The sequence below is a fragment of the Hippocampus guttulatus genome, chromosome 7 (assembly GCF_054856545.1).
Source record: "Hippocampus guttulatus isolate MCC_2025c chromosome 7, RoL_Hgut_1.0, whole genome shotgun sequence".
Classification (NCBI taxonomy): Eukaryota; Metazoa; Chordata; class Actinopteri; order Syngnathiformes; family Syngnathidae; genus Hippocampus; species Hippocampus guttulatus.
The window spans coordinates 2342196-2362412 of record NC_141267.1 but is presented as its reverse complement, the minus strand read 5'-3'; the positions used below and the strand labels follow the sequence as shown (position 1 = coordinate 2362412).

General features: G+C 40.7%; 1 protein-coding gene across 1 annotated transcript in view; it reads left to right on the top strand.

Moving 5' to 3' along the window:
• LOC147201971 (ephrin type-B receptor 1-like) overlaps positions 1-20217 on the top strand; it is a 130650-nt gene that overhangs the window by 103320 nt on the left and 7113 nt on the right. Inside the window, exons 13-17 of the mRNA XM_086114763.1 lie at positions 551-748; positions 8746-8993; positions 14288-14355; positions 14853-15000; positions 17423-17572. Coding sequence (XP_085970889.1) covers positions 551-748; positions 8746-8993; positions 14288-14355; positions 14853-15000; positions 17423-17572 — 812 coding nt within the window. The remainder of the gene's footprint in view (positions 1-550; positions 749-8745; positions 8994-14287; positions 14356-14852; positions 15001-17422; positions 17573-20217) is intronic.

Sequence of the window (20217 nt, the reverse complement as noted above, 5' to 3'; positions counted from 1 at the left end):
TAACTAAGCTAAAGGCTATGATGGGCAGTCCCTCCCACCCTCTCCAGCCCACCCTGACAGCACTAGGTAGCTCCTTCAGCCAGAGACTGTTACACCCGCGCTGCAAGAAGGAGAGATACCGACGCTCGTTCCTACCGACTGCTGTCAGGCTGCTGAATAAAAATAACAACAATAATAATCATAATACTTACATGATGTGAAACACAATTGTAAATAGCACTGCGATTTATCCCTTTTGTATTTATATTGCACTTAATTGAACGGTGTCTGTTTGTTTTTCTTCTTTCTTCTTTCTACCCACATTCTTGCTGCTGGAGGCTGTAAATTTCCCCAGTGTGGGACAAATAAAGGATATCTTATCTTATTTAGGCCCTAAATGATACTATTGATAAATTTACCCTAAATTTTAGGGTAAAGATGTATTGTATTATAGGGAACTTTAGAGACAGTTGTGGATTTTTCTTTATCCTAGATGTACAGACAATTTTCCAGACAATGTGTAGTGTATTTCCAAAGTATAAAGCTGTGCTTATCCTCTCTCCTTTTTCAGAGGTGACACTGAGAAGTGATATTTTTAGTGGTCCTACCCCCACGGTGACATTCCCCACCCTGTCTGATGGTCACAGTTCACCTGGGGTCAAGATCTACATCGACCCTTTCACCTACGAAGACCCCAATGAGGCGGTCCGAGAGTTTGCCAAGGAAATTGATCCCTCATGTGTCAAGATTGAGGAAGTCATTGGTTCAGGTGAGCATTTTTTATATTCTGGCATCATTGACGATTGTGTCAATCATCTCTGGCACACGAGTATTCAGGACGTAGTACCGTGCAATAATCTTGTTTGTTTCGAGATTCTATCATCATATTATTTATTATTTATAATAAAACTGATAAACTTTATTGTTTTTACGTCTCTCAGCGAAAGTACTACCAATCAAAAAATCTTCACATTGTATTGTTTTCTCGACTATTATAATTATGTTGTTAGGACTCGATATAAATAATTCTAAATATGTTACATTTATTGCGAAAATGACTTTATGCGAATCTGTTCTTGCAGTAATTTTGGAGTTACTAAAGGGCTTTTTGTAATTTGGAATTTATCTTGGCTTCACTAAAACTTTATATTTGTGGTTTGCACGCATCGCATTTTTTTTTCTTTCTACAGTACTTTTAAGTTTTTTGCATGGCTGGTTGTGTGGAATAGTGATGTAATGATGTCCAAGCATCACAATATGATAATTATCACAATATATTTTTTAAATCATTGTGGGAAAAAAAAGCATAATATTGTGTTTTTGTAGATAACAGCAGTGAAAAAGAAATAGGATTGGCCAGTCATTTCATTGTCAAGTGCTCCTCTTGGCTCAGCGACACAAAGTATCATGATTTCTATGTAGTTCACAATGCTGTGTTCAGCTGATAACACGAATAACACTCAATATTTAGGCACTTACTTGCGAATGTACACACAGCTTGCGTATCAAGTCAATTTGTGGAGCAACTGACATGTGTTGCGTTCCACTTCATTTGGCGATGAGCGTGGGTCTTGAACAGCCAGAAGATGCTCAATTCAAATTAAACTGCACTCATAAACAAACCACCAGATTGTGCTACAAGTGCACAAATGGAAAATAACCTGGCCCATTTAACAGATGCGATGCTGTTCATTTCGTGACATGACATCAATGACAATTTTGTGTCGTGATATTGCCATTTTATCCCTAGTGTGGAAACGCCTAACTATCAAGCTGTTGGATATCGCTACCACACAAATTTCCGATAGCTAACATTAGAATTCTCATTTTGATTTGAGCATTAAAAACTACTTACCAGTCTTGCAGGAACAGAGCAAAGGGAGCGTCGGTCGGAAATCCCTCCTCGTCTTTCAGCTCACACCAGCAAGTGAAAGCCAGACCAATATTGATTCTTGAATTTCTTTTTATCCTTTTAATAAATATATATTTTTGGGCCCCTTCAGACAAAACTTTTATCTTTCTTTGGTTGTTTTGCAGCTTCAGCCTTTACAGCGTTAATTCGATACAACTTTGGTCTTTGTAACGAATGGGGGAGGTATCCTGGAAAGTAGTCAGCAAATTGGGAGTTGTTTTTTTTTGTGTGGCAGGCTTTTTGTGGCCCTCATAGAGCCAGCAAAAGCCATTCGGACCCACTCAGGCCATGACAAAGGTACCATTAAACTAGTTGTAAGTCGATGTTTCATTCGAAACGTCATGGAAATATTTGATGAATGTTGAAAACTTACATTTGGCACGGTGATCGACGAGTTAGTGTGTCGCCTTCACAGTGCAGAGGTGCAAGGTTCAATTCCAGCTCCGGCCTTCCTGTGTAGAGTTTGCATGTTCTTCCCGTGCCTTGCGTGGGTTTCCCCCAGGTACTCTGGTTTCCTCCCACATTCGAAAAACATGCATGGCAGGTTAATGAAACACTCTAAATTGTCCCTAGGTGTGAGCGTGCATGGTTGTTTGTCTCTGTGTACCCTCTCTTTATGCTAACTGTTTTGTTACAGCCGCGGCTGTTGTGAAAGCGCTATATTAATCAGGATGTATTGTATTGTATTGTACCCTGCAACTGGCTGGCAACCAATCCAGGGTATGCCCCGCCTACTGCCCCAAGCCATCTGGGATAGGCTCAGCACTCTCGTGACCCTTGTGAGGATAAGCGGATTAGAAAATATATCAAAACTTACTTCAAGTTCTTTTAATATGTTGTTTTTGTTGTGTATTCAATTAAATGTAGGATGAAAAGGATTTGAAAAGTCTTATTTTATTTTTATTTATTTTTTACACACTGTCTCAACTTCATTGAAATTGGGGCTTGTACATTCAAAGTCCTGGTCATAAGAATTGACATTGTCCCTTAGAAGATTTACCAACTATTTCAGTGCCACGCTAGTCCCACTTTATTTATTGGTTGACTGCCAGCCAGTAATTATGGAGACAGTCACTAAGTTTTTCAATGAAGTCCCCGAAAAGTTTGTCGAGGTGACTTTTATTGCTAAGTCTTCATTAGTCTCTAATAATAGTCATTTTAAGGTTCCACTGTATATTCTTCCCAATGCTTTCAAAAGACACACTGGCAATGCTTGTTGCACCTTCCAAGAGACAGCCCGTCACTTGAAACGGCAGATAAAAGTAGACGAAATAAACCAATTTTACATGTCAGTGAGCATGAGGCGGGAACAAGCAATTCCAATTATTTTTGTGTGCTTTGAAGCTGAGAGAGATTTGCTTTCATTTATGCTGAGACATCCACCTAAGGATAATAAGTTGTGTCAATGCGTGCAATGTACGTGTAAAATTGTGTTTGATGTGTTGCACAAAATTGTAGTTTGGCATTTGAGCAATCATAAGTACAAAGTGAAACTTAAAACAAACAGATAAAAAAAAGAGAAAGTCAAACAATTCAAATAAGAACCTGAATCCTTTCAGGGAACTATATTCAGCTATTATACATATTTTTAAAATAATTTAAAACAGTTTACAGGTCCCTTATCCCTCCGATTATCCTCAAGTAGTACTGGCACATTTTACCCTTGGGGTCAATTAACCCCAGGTACATTTGGCTCTAAAAAATTGTGGATATGAATTTGTTGACCCTGTTTTTGTATAAGGCACTTTTTTATTTGTTGAATACTTAAATACCCCCTTGATTATAAACCTTATCAGTGAGTTAAACTGCACTCCAGTGCCACCATCGGGTCAAACTTTTAAATTAGAATTAATGTATCTTAAAAGGTTTTTATTTGAGCTGTCAAACGATTAAAATATTTAATCTAGTTAAAAATGCAACTGTCATAATTAACTCAAATTCACTAAAAATGAATCGTGATTACTCACGCATTTTTTATAGTTTCTGAATTTCCTTTTCTATTTTTTTGTCCTATTTTTCCCCATTTTAATGCTCTCATCAACATGGAATCATGAATCAGTTTTCTATGTGCAAAATGCAAATATTTACTGAAATAACAATTTCGATTTTCAATTTTACATGAACATTTTTCACTTGGAGCAGTTATTCACACAATCTCTCACACAATATTACTGTCCATCAACAACAGTGAAAAATATATTTTGTCACACAACAGCTGCTTTAACAGCTCTTTTTATGGAATCAAAACAGAGCAATATAACATTATAAAGTGCACATCTAAGGTAAACTAGTACTCAGCCTATAGTGGATTTAAGCCATGGTTGCATACTTTGTTTTTCTCAAGTTTGCTTTGAACACAGCAGAGAGATAAGATAAGATATCCCTTTATTTGTCCCGCAATGGGGAAATTACAGTCAGAATTCAGAAAGGAAAACGCTGGGTAGGGAGAGGGAAAAAAAACCACGCTCGAACTATCCTCTTCTGAGGATAATTTAAGTCCAGGATAAAAAAGACCCTAGCACATAAATAAGCATATGACAGTTACAAGTCACAAGACATAACATGTAATAAGGGGGAGGATGAATGGGAAGGGGGGGGGGGGGGGGGGGGTGACCGCGACGCGGCCGTCCTGACCAGCTGCACGAACAACACGATCGCTCTGCAGATCGAACCACGTCACGGGGGAAAAAGAATCGGAGCGATGAAGACAGTGATAATAAGGATGTGTATGCGCGTGTGGTTGTCCAGTTGTGTATGTGTATGCGTGTACAGGTCATAGCTGCTTCGTCGAGGTCTGCTCATGAAGACAGTCCAGGCTTATCAGTCCATGGCCGAGAAGGAGGGGGGTGATGGTGATTCCATGCGTACTTCCATCCAGGGGAAAGGGCCAGATAGCATTGTTTGTTTTGGAGGGACGGCCGCCAACAATTTCAGACAGCCTTGAGTCCGTGGCCTGTATCTCTTCAATGGCGCCGATCAGCCAAATCCGCAATCTCTTTCCGCAGCGCGGATTCCAACTGCTCCATGTTGTTGTCGATCGTACGGAGTCGCTCCAAAACCGCATCAAATTGCGGTTGAGCTCAGTCACCGCTTGAGTCTGAGTGTTGGACACTCGCGCCAAACCATCCAGAATGACCGGCAGCTTCTTCCCTTCCAATAAAGCCGCTCCTGTCGGTTGAATTTTGCGATAGAACAGAAAGCTGCCAACACCAAACAGCAGCATACCTGTTATCAAAGGGCCGATAATGTAGATGTCTTCCACATCCTCAACGGACAGTATTGACGGGCATGCCATTCTCCACTTTCTCCATGGATCAAGGGCGTACCCGGCAGCAAATGTCCCCGGGGGGCAAGCAGGCTCCCCACTGCCTGCTCTTTTCGTCGAAAAAATTTTGTCGATTGCATCGAGAGACCAGCCAACTAATTCCATGGTTAGTTCTTCGGATGAAAATCCGGTAGGAGGCTAGGAAAAGTTAGACAAAGACAACACAAAGACTAAGTGGCGAGCAAGGAGAGGGTGGGGGTGAGGGCAGGAGCTGAGCAAAAAAGCGTCCGCCTTCGTCGAGAGCCAAGCATAAAAAAAATTTAAAAAAGCAGTCAGGCTATGTTGATTCTGTTGGTCCTTCTTGCTCGGAAGTCTCTCTACGGTTTTGTGTAGACATCATTTCGGATGACTGCACTTGGTTCGATGACAACTGGAGACATTTTATTTTCAGTGTGTTCGCTAGGTCGCTACCACTGCACCGCTGAACTCTCGACGTGCCTCAGCGCACCGTCGCTGTCAGACGAACACAGAGAAGCTCCACCCCCTTTATTTATATGGACACGGAACCTTCCACACAAAATAGTTCCAAACAAGTAACAATCACGTCAGTGGCATACATCGAACTCAACAGCCTGCCTGCTCTTTATTCACCAGAGGCTCATCAACCTCGTCTCTTATTTCTCTCCCGAAACAGTGTCTTCTCCTGCTTTGTGTACCTTAGCCTTCTCCGCTACGTACAATCTCTGTACACAGCTTGTAATGGAGGCTCTCGCTGGCAATCCGTAGTGGAGTCGTTCGACGCAATGCGAATGATTTCAGCTTGAGTCGAGCTGTGGACAATGTTGACAGGCTTGCATGCAGTAGCCATACATTTAGCTATGGCTTCAGCAAATTTGTTCTTCGTCGTGTTATCCATTTTCTTCGCTTTGAAATGATCCATAGCTGTCTGTCTGAGACGAGGGGACGGAGTACTCACGTCAGCTGTGTGCTTGGCCATTAGGTGGTATTTCAGACTCGACGTGCTATGATGATAGCTCAGTTTACGACTGCAAAACATACAGGTAACTTTGGTCTTATCAGTGGAACAATCTGGCAACTTTTTAAAAGTAAACTTTCCATTCATAAACTCTTTAAGTATCCGTTTTCGGTGTCTCGCGCTGCCATGGCTGGCAAAACAAACGTGCGTGGACCTGTGCTTGTTGTTTCGTTTCTGGTTTACTGTATTTATAGAGCAACGTAACATCCGCTGTGACGTGTGCCGCGTTAATCTCGCGAGAAAAAATTTAATCCCGTTAAAATTCATTTAAATTAATGCCAATAAAAACGCGCTAAACTGACAGCTCTAGTTTTTATACAAATCTTCTGAAGTTTTCTGACAGTATGAATAGCCACAAGAGGATGAAACCTATTGGTTTTGCTGATGAAATAATCTTTCCTTTAATGCCACAATCAGGTCAAATTTTCAGTTTTAGAGTTACGGTCTTAAACATCTTTTATCTCAATCTTTTCTAATTTGGGGTGTGCAGCATGACTCATAGCAAATGAACCATATTGATGTGATATATTCCCAACATATTGAGATAATATTGGGAAACTCCTCTCACCCTCCCCTCTCCCCTCATGAATATTTATAATTAATGATTTAGATTTTTTTTGGGGGGGGGCGTAGTGGTTGGGGAAATTCTGTGTGTGTGTGTGTGTGTGTGTGTGTGTGTGTGTGTGTGTGTGTGTGTGTGTGTGTGTGTGTGTGTGTGTGTGTGTGTGTGTGTGTGTGTGTGTGTGAGAGACACTGGCCATGTTTTTTGCCCGTGGTTTGTAGCAACGGAGGAGTTTGGGTGTTTGTCTCTGTATGTCCCTCACAAATCGCTGAAGCAGCTATTGATGCGCTTGTAAAGCAGCGTCTTCTGAAAATATGAGGTTACACCAGTGCATTTCCCAGCTGCTCCAGAAAAGTCCTCCTTTCATATTTTGGTGCCATATTGGCAGGCTTTCTTGGCATCTGTGGTCGAAATGCACAATCACAAAATGCAACCAAGCACTCGTTAACAGTCACGTGAGGGTCTGGATTGTTATCATATTATCTTTCCATTTTTGGAAAAGGATCGTGTTTTCTAATGGTTGAGAGTCACTTTCACTAGCAAAGAGCTGTTCCACATCCTCATGGACACTAAACCTTTTTCCCAGAGGACATTTTCAAGTGAGAGAGCATGCAGATTGCAGTATGCACAGAGCACAATGTGGTATGATTGAGGTGGAGGGCTGTTGTGCAAGCTTGGTTGCTTCTCCCTTATTTTGCATGAACAACCATTGTCCTTGTGGGAAACTGTCAAAGTTCCATCCATCCATTTTCTGATCCGCTTCTCCTAACAAGGGTGGCAGAGGGTGTTGGAGCATATCCCAGCCGTCTTCGGGCAGTAGGCGGGGGACACCCTGAACCGGTCGCCAGCCAATTGCAGGGCACACAGTGATGAACTACCATCCGCGTTCACACTCACACCTCGGGAAAATTTAGTGTTCTATCAGCCTGCCATGCATGTTTTTCCAACGTGGGAGGAAACCGGAGTACGCGGAGAAAATCCACGCAGGCACGGGGAGAACATGCAAACTCCAAACGGGAAGGTCGGGATCGAACCCAAGACCTCTGCACTCTGAGCTTGACGCGCGAACCACTCGGACACCGGGCCGCCCACTGTCAAAGTTCTCTCAAATTGATGCGTACATAAACCTGCTTTGTATTAACATGCTAAACAAAGCATGTTAAATCCATGTTCACGTGATTGGCCGTGTAGCCTATGTGACCATGTGATGTCACACAAAATACAATTATGGAGCTATCTGTTTTCAAAAAAATTAAATAGAAAATTCAAGTACACACCAAATGATGCAGCAATTTTTTTTTCATTGTCTTCTAATTGTGGAACAATTTTTTAAATTTTTTACATTATGGCCTACGCAAATAAATGAAAAAAAAAAAGTTGCGCCTCACTTTCACTCAAGGGAATTTTTGACTGTCTCAAATTTGTCTCTGGTGAGGTTGGTGATTTGGTTCTCTCGTCTGGAATAAAAGCATCACGTAACATTCACTTTGGTTTCTTCATCATCAACCAAAAGCTGCACGATAAAGAGCTTATGGGTCGTCAGAAAGCCCTGATCTGATTCACTGCTCTGTTTGTTCGGCACATCATGTATGTATATTCAGGCTGAAAATGTTTTTGACCCTTTCAGGGACAGCGGTTACTGCAGTGGACAGTTTATCATTTTATGAGGTTACAGGGTGCATGAAAGGGTTAAATACTGACAGGTCTGAGAAATCTCGCCAGAGTAAATCCGAAACAAACCTGTTAACACACTTGTAGCCACCATTGCACATGTTCACGCTAACCCCTTACCTAAAAAAGAAATATGGCATTTCATGGCATAGCAGCCCTCAAGTATATGTGATTCAGAGAGAAATGTTCTCTCTTTTGTGAATTGAGCCACAATGCAAAACTCAGCAGTGGTTAGAATCCATCTATTTTTGCTTCAAGCATGTTGATTTCTCTCTGTGGAAAAGTTTGGATTTTGAGCCACATCATGTATTCTCTTCCAGGCGAGTTTGGAGAGGTGTACAAAGGCCGACTAAAACCTGTGGGGAAAAGAGAAATTGCCGTTGCCATCAAGACTCTGAAGGTGGGCTACACTGAGAGGCAGCGGCGGGACTTTCTGTCTGAGGCATCAATCATGGGCCAATTTGACCAACCAAATATTATTCGGCTGGAAGGCGTGGTGACCAAGAGCAGGCCCACGATGATTATCACAGAATTCATGGAAAATGGAGCTCTTGACTCATTTCTCAGGGTAAGTTTCACAAAATTATTATTTGTTTGCATCATGCACACATTTTTTGTGAACGTACAAGCATTGCTAAAGCATCCAGTAAAATCGTGAAATACCCAACATAGACAGTGAAACCCCGCTATTTAAGGGAGATTGGGACAGAGTTTTTCCGTAAATTGTGAAAATTGGCCGATGCTACCAGACAGTGAAGCACTTTTGTCAATTAGACAAAAATTATTGCCTTAGTCCACCATAAGTGTTTGGAACCAATATGCCACATGATGACATCAAAATAGTCTATCTTTATAGATTTCATATGTGGCTTTGGCACGTATGAAATAACCTCACCAGAGACAAATTTGATGCAGTCAAAAATTCCCTTTAGTGAAAGTGAGTTGCAACTAATTTTTTTCATTTATTTGCATGGGCCATCATGTAAAAATTGTTCCACAATTAGAAGAGAATGACTGGATATGCATAATTAAAGAAACATACAGTGTCCTTTCTTACCAGTGGAACCGTGATAATATGAGCACAATTGGAGGCAAGTAATGAGTTGTGGGAATTTACAAAGGCAAACCTGGATAATTTGGGGAATAATTCTGGTTAAAAAACCTGGCACTCTTTAGGAGGGTTGATGTCTTACACACCCTGAACACCAGTACATAATAAGATGATATGACGCTCTTGTAGAAAGTACTCGTTATAAATCCACAGCGACCAAGGTTATGTGAACTGCACATCGCCATCTGTTTATATCAAGCCCTAAAAACAGCGAATAGATAAGTTTTTCTGTAAATGCCAATTTTTATTGTGGGCTCTTGTCCTGTAAGTGTTTATGTGTGCGTGTATAGTTCCATATCCTGTATAGGGGCTTCACAATATATCGAAAAAAATATCAACATGACAATAATGGTCTGTGCAGTACGCGTATCAAAAAGGTCTGCAATATTATGTAATTGTATACTTTGATCTGACTTTGACCAATCAGATGCAACCGTAGACGTGCATTGCCTTCAATTGGAGACTATATCTAGGGGAATTAATAACATGAAACTACTTTAAAAATATGTACAGTGCACTACACACTCATTACAATTAATTAGCTAAGAATAATTGAGTCTGCTCATTTTTTAACCTGAAAAGAAAAAAATTATTATATTGGATAATAAAATGTGGTGTGAAATGACACTTGTGTTTTTTTCATTGTTTGTTTTTTTTTTCAAAATACACATCAAGCAATGCTCGACTTAACAATTTGTGCATCATGGCCAATGCAAAGGAACTGAAAACAGTTAGTTGCTCTTCGTTTGACTTAAGTGAATAGTCTGTTTTTCCAAGATCATGCAAGCCTGTTCATGAGTGTCTTGGTGGATTTGGTGCACTAGTCGGGGAATGAATAATCTATTTGTTTCTTGGAGATAGGCAATCTCTTCTTTCTCTCCTGCAGCTTTTAGCATTAGTTCCGGGATTAATTATTTCGTCTTCTTCCTCACAGTTCCTGTCAGGTTCCCAGTATGTAGATCTGGGTGCATTTTTAGAGATTTGGTGCTGTATAGAATTGTAGAGTATGTCCTTGTCCCACAAGAATTTAATAATGCTGCATCACAGTCTTTGTAATCCAACTTTCCATGAGCCATCTCCATCTCCATCTCCATCTCCATTTTTTTTTTTTTACGTTTTCTTCTGTTGTAACCCAGGTCTCTTGCCGTGACTCCATTCCATCAATCACCAGGTAGTTGCTCCTAGATGGACTAGATATTCCATCTTGTCTGTTACAGCCATCACACTGTCACAGACCTGAAACACATCTGACTGCAGTGAGTTGTATCATTGGCTGTTGTCAGTTTTTATATTGTCAAGGTTGTCTTCTGAACCTCCTTCACTAACACTTCCGGTCTTGAGTTTGATGAGTCTATCATCAGTTTAACAATGCTTTTAAAGTTCTTTGGCAGCGCCTTGAACATCTCTTTCTGCTGCTGAGGTAACTCCTTAGCTTTAGTAAGCTTTCCAAACTGTGTTGGGTTTCACCTTTGGCGGCATCGCATTCGCTGGTTTGTTCATGGCAGCAAGAAATTGGATGGCTTTGCTCGAGCTGGGCCAAACAGCTGCTGGCTTTGACAGTCAAGTGTCTCAAAAGAAAGTACACCAGGTGTGTCAAACTTGACACCTGATCATATTATCAGGTTACAGGTTATCACTATTGGTGAATGAAAGGGTTAAAAGAGGGACTGGTAACAGCAAACATGCCAAAATATCTCGTACCTCAGTGTTTTACAAGAATTGTGAAGTCAAAATGATTTGCCTTAGCAGGCGACACTAAATTAGGTCACAGGCCAGGTCTGTGCAGATATTATTGTCTGAGATCCTTCACTGTATTGTATATGACAGTCAGTGTAATGTATGTCATTTCAAAGTCCTCATCAGATTCTCTATAAAAATATGAATATTGTGTCTGTTACTCCATGTACGGTATGTAGTAACACACTTGAACATAGACAACCTGAAAATTTTTAAGTTATTATAACAAAACATTTTCTTGCTATTGTCAGCATGAAAAAGGAATGACATCTTGATGCTTCTCTTAGTGACTAGAAGAACTACGATTTCATTTTTTTGGCACAAGCAGATTTAGTTTGAATCCACCTTGTCATTTGTATTCGCTATTCATTAAAATAAACCAAAAAAAGCTGTCTGCATCGTAGGATGAGTTCAGTGAACAATTGGTTGCAATTTCTTTATTTTCTGGATGGAATTGACGAAGGCACAAAGAAATACACCCCCATAGAGAAACAGATGGGCAAGGAGGGGCTCAGCAGCTTTTCCAGAAAAAGACAAAAGAAAGAAGCAACCTCCTGCTCTTTTTTTTTCTACCTTTTCTCTTGTGTTTTTTTTCCTCCCTGTCCTGCCAGCACACCGTCTGTCTATCAGTACGTCCGTTTGATCCCCTTTCTAGGCACTGCTCAAAACAGAGGGAGAAACTGTTTGATGCCCACTTCTCACAGTGTGACCTGTTTTGACTCAGGTTTCATCTTCTGACACACACACACACACACACACACACACACACACACAATGATCAAGACCACTGTTGGTGTGGTCATCTGACCATTTTGGAATGAACAAAATCTATACACTGTAAAGTATGTGTGCGTGCCTGTGTGTGTGTGTTTGGGAGTATATTGGTGTGCGCATGCATGTGAGACAGGATCAAAGATGCAACATGACACACAAAGTGAATTGGAAGACATACACTCAAATACACAAACTTCAAATATGAAACATATTTGCACCATCAGTTCGTTGTCTAACCAACAGAGGTTCGGCATTGTACAGGACTTTTGGAGAAAATCTTTTGGAGAAAATCCGAGAGTTTGCACACCCCTGCAGTGATACACAGCAAATTCATGACAAAGATAGGTTAGAATTAGTTATTCACACCGGATAGTCAACAAAACTACTTCCAAGAACAATAAAGTGGAACAAAATATGAAATATGTCGGTAGGGTGTTGTCATGCATGTTTTAAGCATACATGTACATGCGTTTTGCCTGAGTTACTTGGGTCAGTGACCTGTCAAAACACAGAAGATGCTGAAAAGGAGTCACAGATGATTAATTCCTTCTAAAAATAATTCAAATTGCAGTTTTGTTTTATTTTTCTACCGGTGTAATCAACCCTCATTGGGCACTTCCCTTTTAAACTGTAAACTTGGATACACACTTCCGAAATAACATTCATTCATTCATTCATTTTCTGATCCGCTTTATCCTCACAACGGTCACGGGGGCTGCTGGAGCCTATCCCAGCTGTCTTCGGGCAGTAGGCGGGGGACACCCTGAACCGGTTACCAGCCAATCGCAGGGCACACAGAAGAAAACAACCATTCGCGCTCACACTCACACCTCGGGACAATTTACAGTGTTCAATCAGCATGTATGTTTTTGGAATGTGGGAGGAAACCGGAGTACCCGGAGAAAACCCACGCAGGCCCGGGGAGAACATGCAAACTCCACACAGGGAGGCCGGAGCTGGAATTGAACCTCTGCACTGTGAGGTCGACATGCTAACCACTGGGCCACCGGGCGGCCTCCAAAATAACGTATTTGCTCAAATTACCTTTAATCATGCTATGATTAGTTTTTACTCGGGATGTTCCGATCAGGGTTTATGCTGCCAATTCCGACACAATCATCCATGTGTCAGATTGGCCGACACAGATTCTGATCCTGATCACATGGATTCTCTGCATGTTTTTCAATTTTAAAGCTGCTCACTAATGGTAATTTTAATAATCAATGACTCTGTCATTTTTTTTTGTTTAATAAATGATGAATCCGATTTTACCATGCAAATTTCCATCTTATTCCATATTATTTTTTAAAAAAATTTAAAAATAAAACCAGAACAGTCTTTAAAATCGATAGCTCAGAGAATGCACAAACATACATTGTAATTCAGTTACTTGTTTGGTCTGAACCGTGTAGTGTGAAGAAGGCAGGAGGGAGGCACTGCACTGCGCACAGGCTGGTCTTTAGTTGGCTACAGGCTGCAAAGTAAGATAAGATAAGAAAACCTTATTTGAACAATGGAGAAATTCGCAATTTACAGCAGCAAACTTTGGAGGGAAGAAAGTAGAAAAACAAGGATTTGCATGCACAAATTTTTTTTAAAAAAAGCTGCAGGTGAATGGTTTTATGTGATCTGCAATGAAGGGGTCTGCGCGACATGCTAATGATGTACTTTTCCACGGAAATTGGCCGGTCACAATCCAATCGGAACACCACTTATTATTGCTGATTAAAAATATGAAGACATTGGTCATGTCAATCATTTCTCACTAAAACTGTCAAACAGATACATTTCAATATCCAACAAATCTCTATAAATGTCCATCAAGTGTTTACAATTCAAATGATCACTTATACAATATTCCTAAGAAATCATAATGTCAATTCACTGGTGATATATTTTTAGAACAGAATCGAGGGCCACTCATGTGCTCTTTGGGGGCAACCTGGTGAGCGTGCACTCCACATTGGTGTGACCCCTGCTCTAAATTGACCCTAGATGTGAATGTGAGTGTAAATGATTGTTTTTTTTGTTTTTTGGTTTTTTTTTGTCTCTAGCCTTGCACCAGCTCACTTTTGCTTAACCCTTTTAGGGACAGCGCTTACTGCAGTGGACAGCTTATCATGTTCTTGGGTTACAGGGTGCATGAAAGGGTTGAATGTACTCGCTAGACATGAGACCTTTTGTTACGTGTCTGATAACCAACAAGAAAAAGACTCCTCTCTTGCTTCATGCTCTTGCAGCAAAATGACGGGCAATTCCCAGTGATCCAACTGGTTGGTATGCTGAGAGGCATCGCTTCTGGAATGAGGTACACTCGCGCCCACATTTCTGCTTTACAAACCCATTCATCATCAAGATGAAAAAAATGTGTTTTTTTATTTTTAAATGATTCAGTTATGTCAAATGACATTTACATGTAACCAAAGCAATTCCATTGATATGAGATTTCATGTGGTGATCACAGTTGCAATCTGGTCGTTTGTGGGGCTCAACCCCACACACATCAATAGCCTCTAAAGAGCAGCTCCAACATTCTGTGGGTGTACAGAAACATAAACTGTAACCATGGTACTGCTCTGTATTCCTATGTACTCAGTCAGACACTTCGTTCACATAAACACACCTAGGCTGCCTGCTGCGTCGAAATCCAATGTGTTCGTGTTCAAAAGCCTTAAATCCCATTCCTATTTCAAGCAAAGATGACACGGAATCGTAAGCACATAAAATCCCATTCCATGTTTGTGATGGCCCAAGTAGCTGGCACAAGATAATGCACGTTCTGATAATAAATCACGTTGGTTGCAGGTACCTGGCAGAGATGAGTTACGTTCACAGAGACTTGGCTGCTCGCAACATCCTGGTTAACAGTAACCTGGTGTGTAAGGTGTCCGACTTTGGCTTGTCTCGTTATCTGGAGGAAGATACTTCTGATCCTACCTACACAAGCTCCCTGGTGAGCACGCACGCACGCACGCACACACACACAGTCGACATTCATGATTGAATGATGTGCTCTGTGTTGCCCACCATCCTTGAAATGTCACTGAAGCTCATGTAAGTTTTAGTCTTGATAAATGAGTGACCAAACCAGTGACCAACCACAATCAGAATCAGAATCATAATCATCTTTATTGGCCAAGTATGTAGAACACACAAGGAATTTGTCTCCGGTATAACACGCTGCATTAGTATCATCATAAACAAGGACATGACAAATAAGTATGGAAAAATAAGTATGAAAGGACATTTCATAATGTAAGTGAACCGTAGTGCAGTGGTACCACCCAGTGACAACTGTGAGACAATGTGCAAAGTATCGAGCAGAGCTAAAGTGATCAGTGATAGAATACAAAACAATGACAGTTGTACAGTTGGTGCAGAAAATCATTGAACCATTTTAAAGTGACCAGTCGCAGTATTTGTAGTACAAGAAGTGTGCAATTGTGCAGATGTCCTTGAGCGCTTTGAAGTGTCTGGTGCGGTGGCGTATACGTCAGTGACTGTTTAGGGAGTTAATGGCTAGAGGGAAGAAGCTGTTTAAGTGTCTGCTGGATTTGGTGCGCATGGATCGGTAGCGCCTGCCTGAGGGGAGTAGCTGGAAAAGGTGGTGGGCAGGGTGCAGGGGATCCAGTAGGATTTTCCGTGCCCTTGTTTTGATTCTTGCAGTGTGCAAGTTCTCAAGAATGGGTAGGACGGTGCCAATGATTTTTTCCACCGTCCTAACTGTCCGTTGAAGTCGGATTTTGTCCTTTTTTGTGGCGGCCCCAAACCAAACCGTGATGGAAGAACACAGGATTGATTCGATGACTGCCGTGTAGAACTGTCGAAGCACCTGCTGTGGCACGCCATGCATCCTCAGCAGCCTCAGGAAGTACATCCTCTGCTGGGCCCTTTTCAGGATGTGACTTTGGGGATATTTTCTTGCAAAATCCCAATTAAGAGATTCCCAACATGACTGAGGAAAAAATGAGATGAGCCAATTCGAAGTGTCTTGGAGTTAAATGATAAATTAGCCTCACCTGTATGGCGCTTTTCTACCTTTAGGATAGTCAACCATAAACTGCATAGTGTAGTTTCTATGTGGACATAAATAATACCCAACACAGAACACAGTTACACGGTGGACTCACATGTAGTTGTTTTCACAATTGCCAGTACAGTGGTACCTCTACTTATGAAATTAATTGGCTCTGGAAGAAATTTCTTAGCTAGAAAATGTAAGTAGAGATGTGTTTTCCATGTAAATGCCCTAATTCGTTTCAAGACCCCCCCCCCCCCCCCAAAGAAATCCGGCATCCTCATTGTTTTTTTCCCTCTTTAGTTCATGTTCTCTCTGAGAAGTGGTTCTGCCTGTTAGTTCTGTAAAGAACTAATCCAAGGATGTTTGCTTTCGGTGGCTTTTAACAATACTTCGAAAATGTCCAAGGCAAACATCAGCATAGTGAGCAATCGCCCGACTGGTGAACACTTTTTCAGGGTGATTTACATTTACGTAAAACTATCGGAACACCTCATGACTCTAGGGGTGAATGATGAGGATGCTGCATCGACACATTTCTATTTATCTACACACATTGGCACATACGGTAGAAGTCCCTCTTAGCCAATGGGATGCCAGGGTGGTGCTCGGTAATAGCCAATAGCAGAGCAGCTGTTTGTATGTTGCGTTCAGGAAACTCGGAGCTGCGACTCACAGGTCATACTGTATGTATCTTTCGTATCTTGAAATGTGTTTTGGAACAACAGGCAATATTTTCTTGCTGAGACATTTCGTAACTTGAAAATTTCATAAGAAGAGACATTCATAAGTAGAGGTACCACTGGATTTTAAGAAGCGAGCTGTGTATAATGACACTTAAAATCTGGCAATGAATTAGGCAGTCCAAAGCATTATATGAGCTATCTGGAAGTCAACATTACTGTTCATGCTGTATTTGGCATCGGATAGGATGTTGTATTTTTTTATTGACTTTTTCTTTCAAAAAAGGTCAATTTTAGATTAACAATCAATGGGTGTGTTATTTTGTCTGGATTCTGTGGAATAAAACATCTCTAGTCAAAATAGCAATGATAGAGTCTTGTCTTCGAAAAGTCAAACAGATGCAAAAAATCAGACATTTGCTTTGCATTCAGTTATGCTTTCAAGATAGCAGTTGTACGACAAATTAAATGGCATTTGTTTCAATTTCAGAGTTTTGCCATCTCGCTCAACAACAAAAGAGTATTTTCTTTCTCGTGCAGATAGCTTGAAGCCTTGGCACAAGTGGAAGCAAGGGTGTGTCATTAGTATTTTCTTCATAAATCCCTTCTCTCTCTCTCTCGCTCTCTCGCTCTCTCTCTCTCTCTCTCTCTCTCTCTCTCTCTCTCTCTCTCAGGGTGGTAAAATCCCAGTGCGGTGGACAGCCCCAGAGGCAATCGCCTATCGGAAGTTCACGTCAGCTTCAGATGTTTGGAGCTATGGGATTGTCACCTGGGAGGTGATGTCATACGGCGAAAGGCCTTACTGGGATATGAGTAACCAAGATGTAAGTAACATGCGTGACTTCGGGACAGAGAAAGACAGTCTGACTTCTGAGGTTGTCTTCTCACTCCTGCTGGTGATTTCTCATCATTGCTGACTTGCACTCGGTATGTGTGTTGCGTGTTGGATTATGGGTGTGCTTGTTTTTTCCTTGACAAGCTGTCACAGCAGAGTGCCTGCATTTTTTGTAAACACATATCAATTCAACAAGTCTTCATCAATTCGAATGTCGTCTTTAACAGAAGACAGCAGAAACTTGTTTTATTTTTCTGTTGAATAGTGTGTATACTTTTTCTGAATATGCCAAAAATGATAAAAGACAAACATTCCCACTAACTTCCAAAAATGAACTGTAAGGAAAAAAAACAACATTATTATCTTGACCGTGTACAAGAGAATGTTAAATTGATGGATGGTATCACAATAGTTTTGTTAATGTCTTAATCTTTTAGTCAAGTCAAGTCAGCTTTATTGTCAAATATGCTCTATGTACAATATACAGCACAGATGAAATTTCTTTCCTCTCAACCACAGTGCAAACATGCAGTGCATTAAAAACACACACACAGCTTTTAATTGATAATTTTAAAATGTAACCAGCCTTTGAAATGTGGGCTCCGTTTAATTCAACCATCCTTCCATCCATTATCCGAGCCGTTTATGGCCGGCATGCTGGAGCCTATCCCAGCTGTCTTTGGGCAGTCGGTGGGGGTGACTTCCTGAACTGGTTGTCAGCCAATCGCAGGGCACACAGAGACGAACAACCATTCGCGTTCACACTCACACGTAGGTACAATTTAGAGTGTTCCATTAAATTAAATTAAATATTGTAAATTTCCCCAGTGTGGGACAAATAAAGGATATCTTATCTTAACCCAGTGCTTCTCAAATAGTGGGACACCGCCCCCCCCCCCCCCGGGGGGGCGAGGCTACGTCAAGGAGGGCACGTTTGACCTCTAGGAACATGCTTTTAAAAAATTTTATTTCGATTTTTTTTTTTAGTCCTAGAATAAAGTGCAGTTGCACCTCCACTACATTAGGGGGCAGTGGCACTCACATTGGCAGAGTGTGCGCAGGGAGCATTCAAAGGGAGGAAATATGACAAAGTATGTAGCGCTTGGCTTCACTGTGACTACGGTGGGAGACGAGGAAAGACCGGTGCGCTTACTCTGCCTAAAAATGTTGGTAGAAGACAGCATGAAGCCAAATAAATTAAGGCGTCACTTAAATACATTGCACCCCAATCACGCTGATAAGCCGCTTGAGTTTTTCAGCGAAAACATGCCGAATATTGCCAACAATCATCCCGCTTTGTGACTGCTACTTCAGTAAAGTAAAGCACAGGTCCCAGCTACACATTGAGCAGGAGCTGAGAGTTGCTGTATCCTACTTCAAACCTCGCTTCGAAAAGCTGTGCATTGCAAAACATGCTCATTCTAGCCATTAATCCAGACATCATCTTTGATTAAAAAAAAAAATCAGCACAAATTATTTTATATATATTTTTTTGCACGTTAAAGTTTTTTTAATATTGTTTTCCTGAGTTAATGTTGGAGATCAGTTTGAGTGCATTGTTATTTATTGATTATATGTAATGGTCAGTCAAAAAATGTTTCCAGTTGAATTAAGGATTTAATTTTATTTTTGAATTTCAGATGCACTTTAAATATTTTCCGTTACAGTTAATAAAGCTATTCTTTGTTGTAAGTTGGTCCATATTTCTTTCTTTTATATTCTCTTATACGTTAATAAGGATACAGTGTTATGCAGAGGTGTACTTATAAACAATTAACTTTGATATTTATAGACAAATGATACTATTGAGGGCGCGAGATGTTTTCTTCTTCCTGGGGGGGGCATGACAGAAAATAATCGAGAAGCACTGCATTAACCTATCGTGCATGTTTTTGGAATGTGGTAGGAACCCGGAATACCTGCAGAAAACCCGCACAGGCGAACATAACATTCAAACTCCACATAGGCAGGCAGATTCCCACATCACTCTGTGCATACCCTCCAGTACTTTACCAAAGTGCAAAATTAGCTATCATTATTTATGGTGATCATTTTTATGAATATGTAATTTTTTATCATGGTTTTGGGCAGGGGTTTTTTTTAATTATCAAGTCCAGAACTTGCAGTACAATGCAACACTCGAATATTTTGAATGACACAACAATCCAGAAGCAATGCAATAGTTAGGATTCCCACTAAATTGTACACCTTAATAGTTAGCCACCTTCGGCATACACCTAAATTGAGATTCATGCATTGGTAGATATGCTTCATTATTTATTGATTATTTATTTTGGGGGAAAATATAATTAAAACTAAGTCATGCATTATTACCTGAGGAATGACAAAAAATGTTGCAGTGTTAACCAAAATATGATTAACTTCATATTGACCAACTTCACAAGTGGCCAGAATAACTACTCTGAGGTTCTTTCACCCGCTTGTTAACTGGAATACTGTTCACGAGAAATTAGAGGAACTCTCCAGTGAGCTACATTGTGAGTGCCTATAACCAGATGAGGATCCAGATTTTTTCTAATGCTTTTTACAGAACACATTTACACACCTTGCTGTTGCAAATTATTACGTTATTACGTAACTGCCAGACTGCATCTGAATTATTCTTGAAATGTT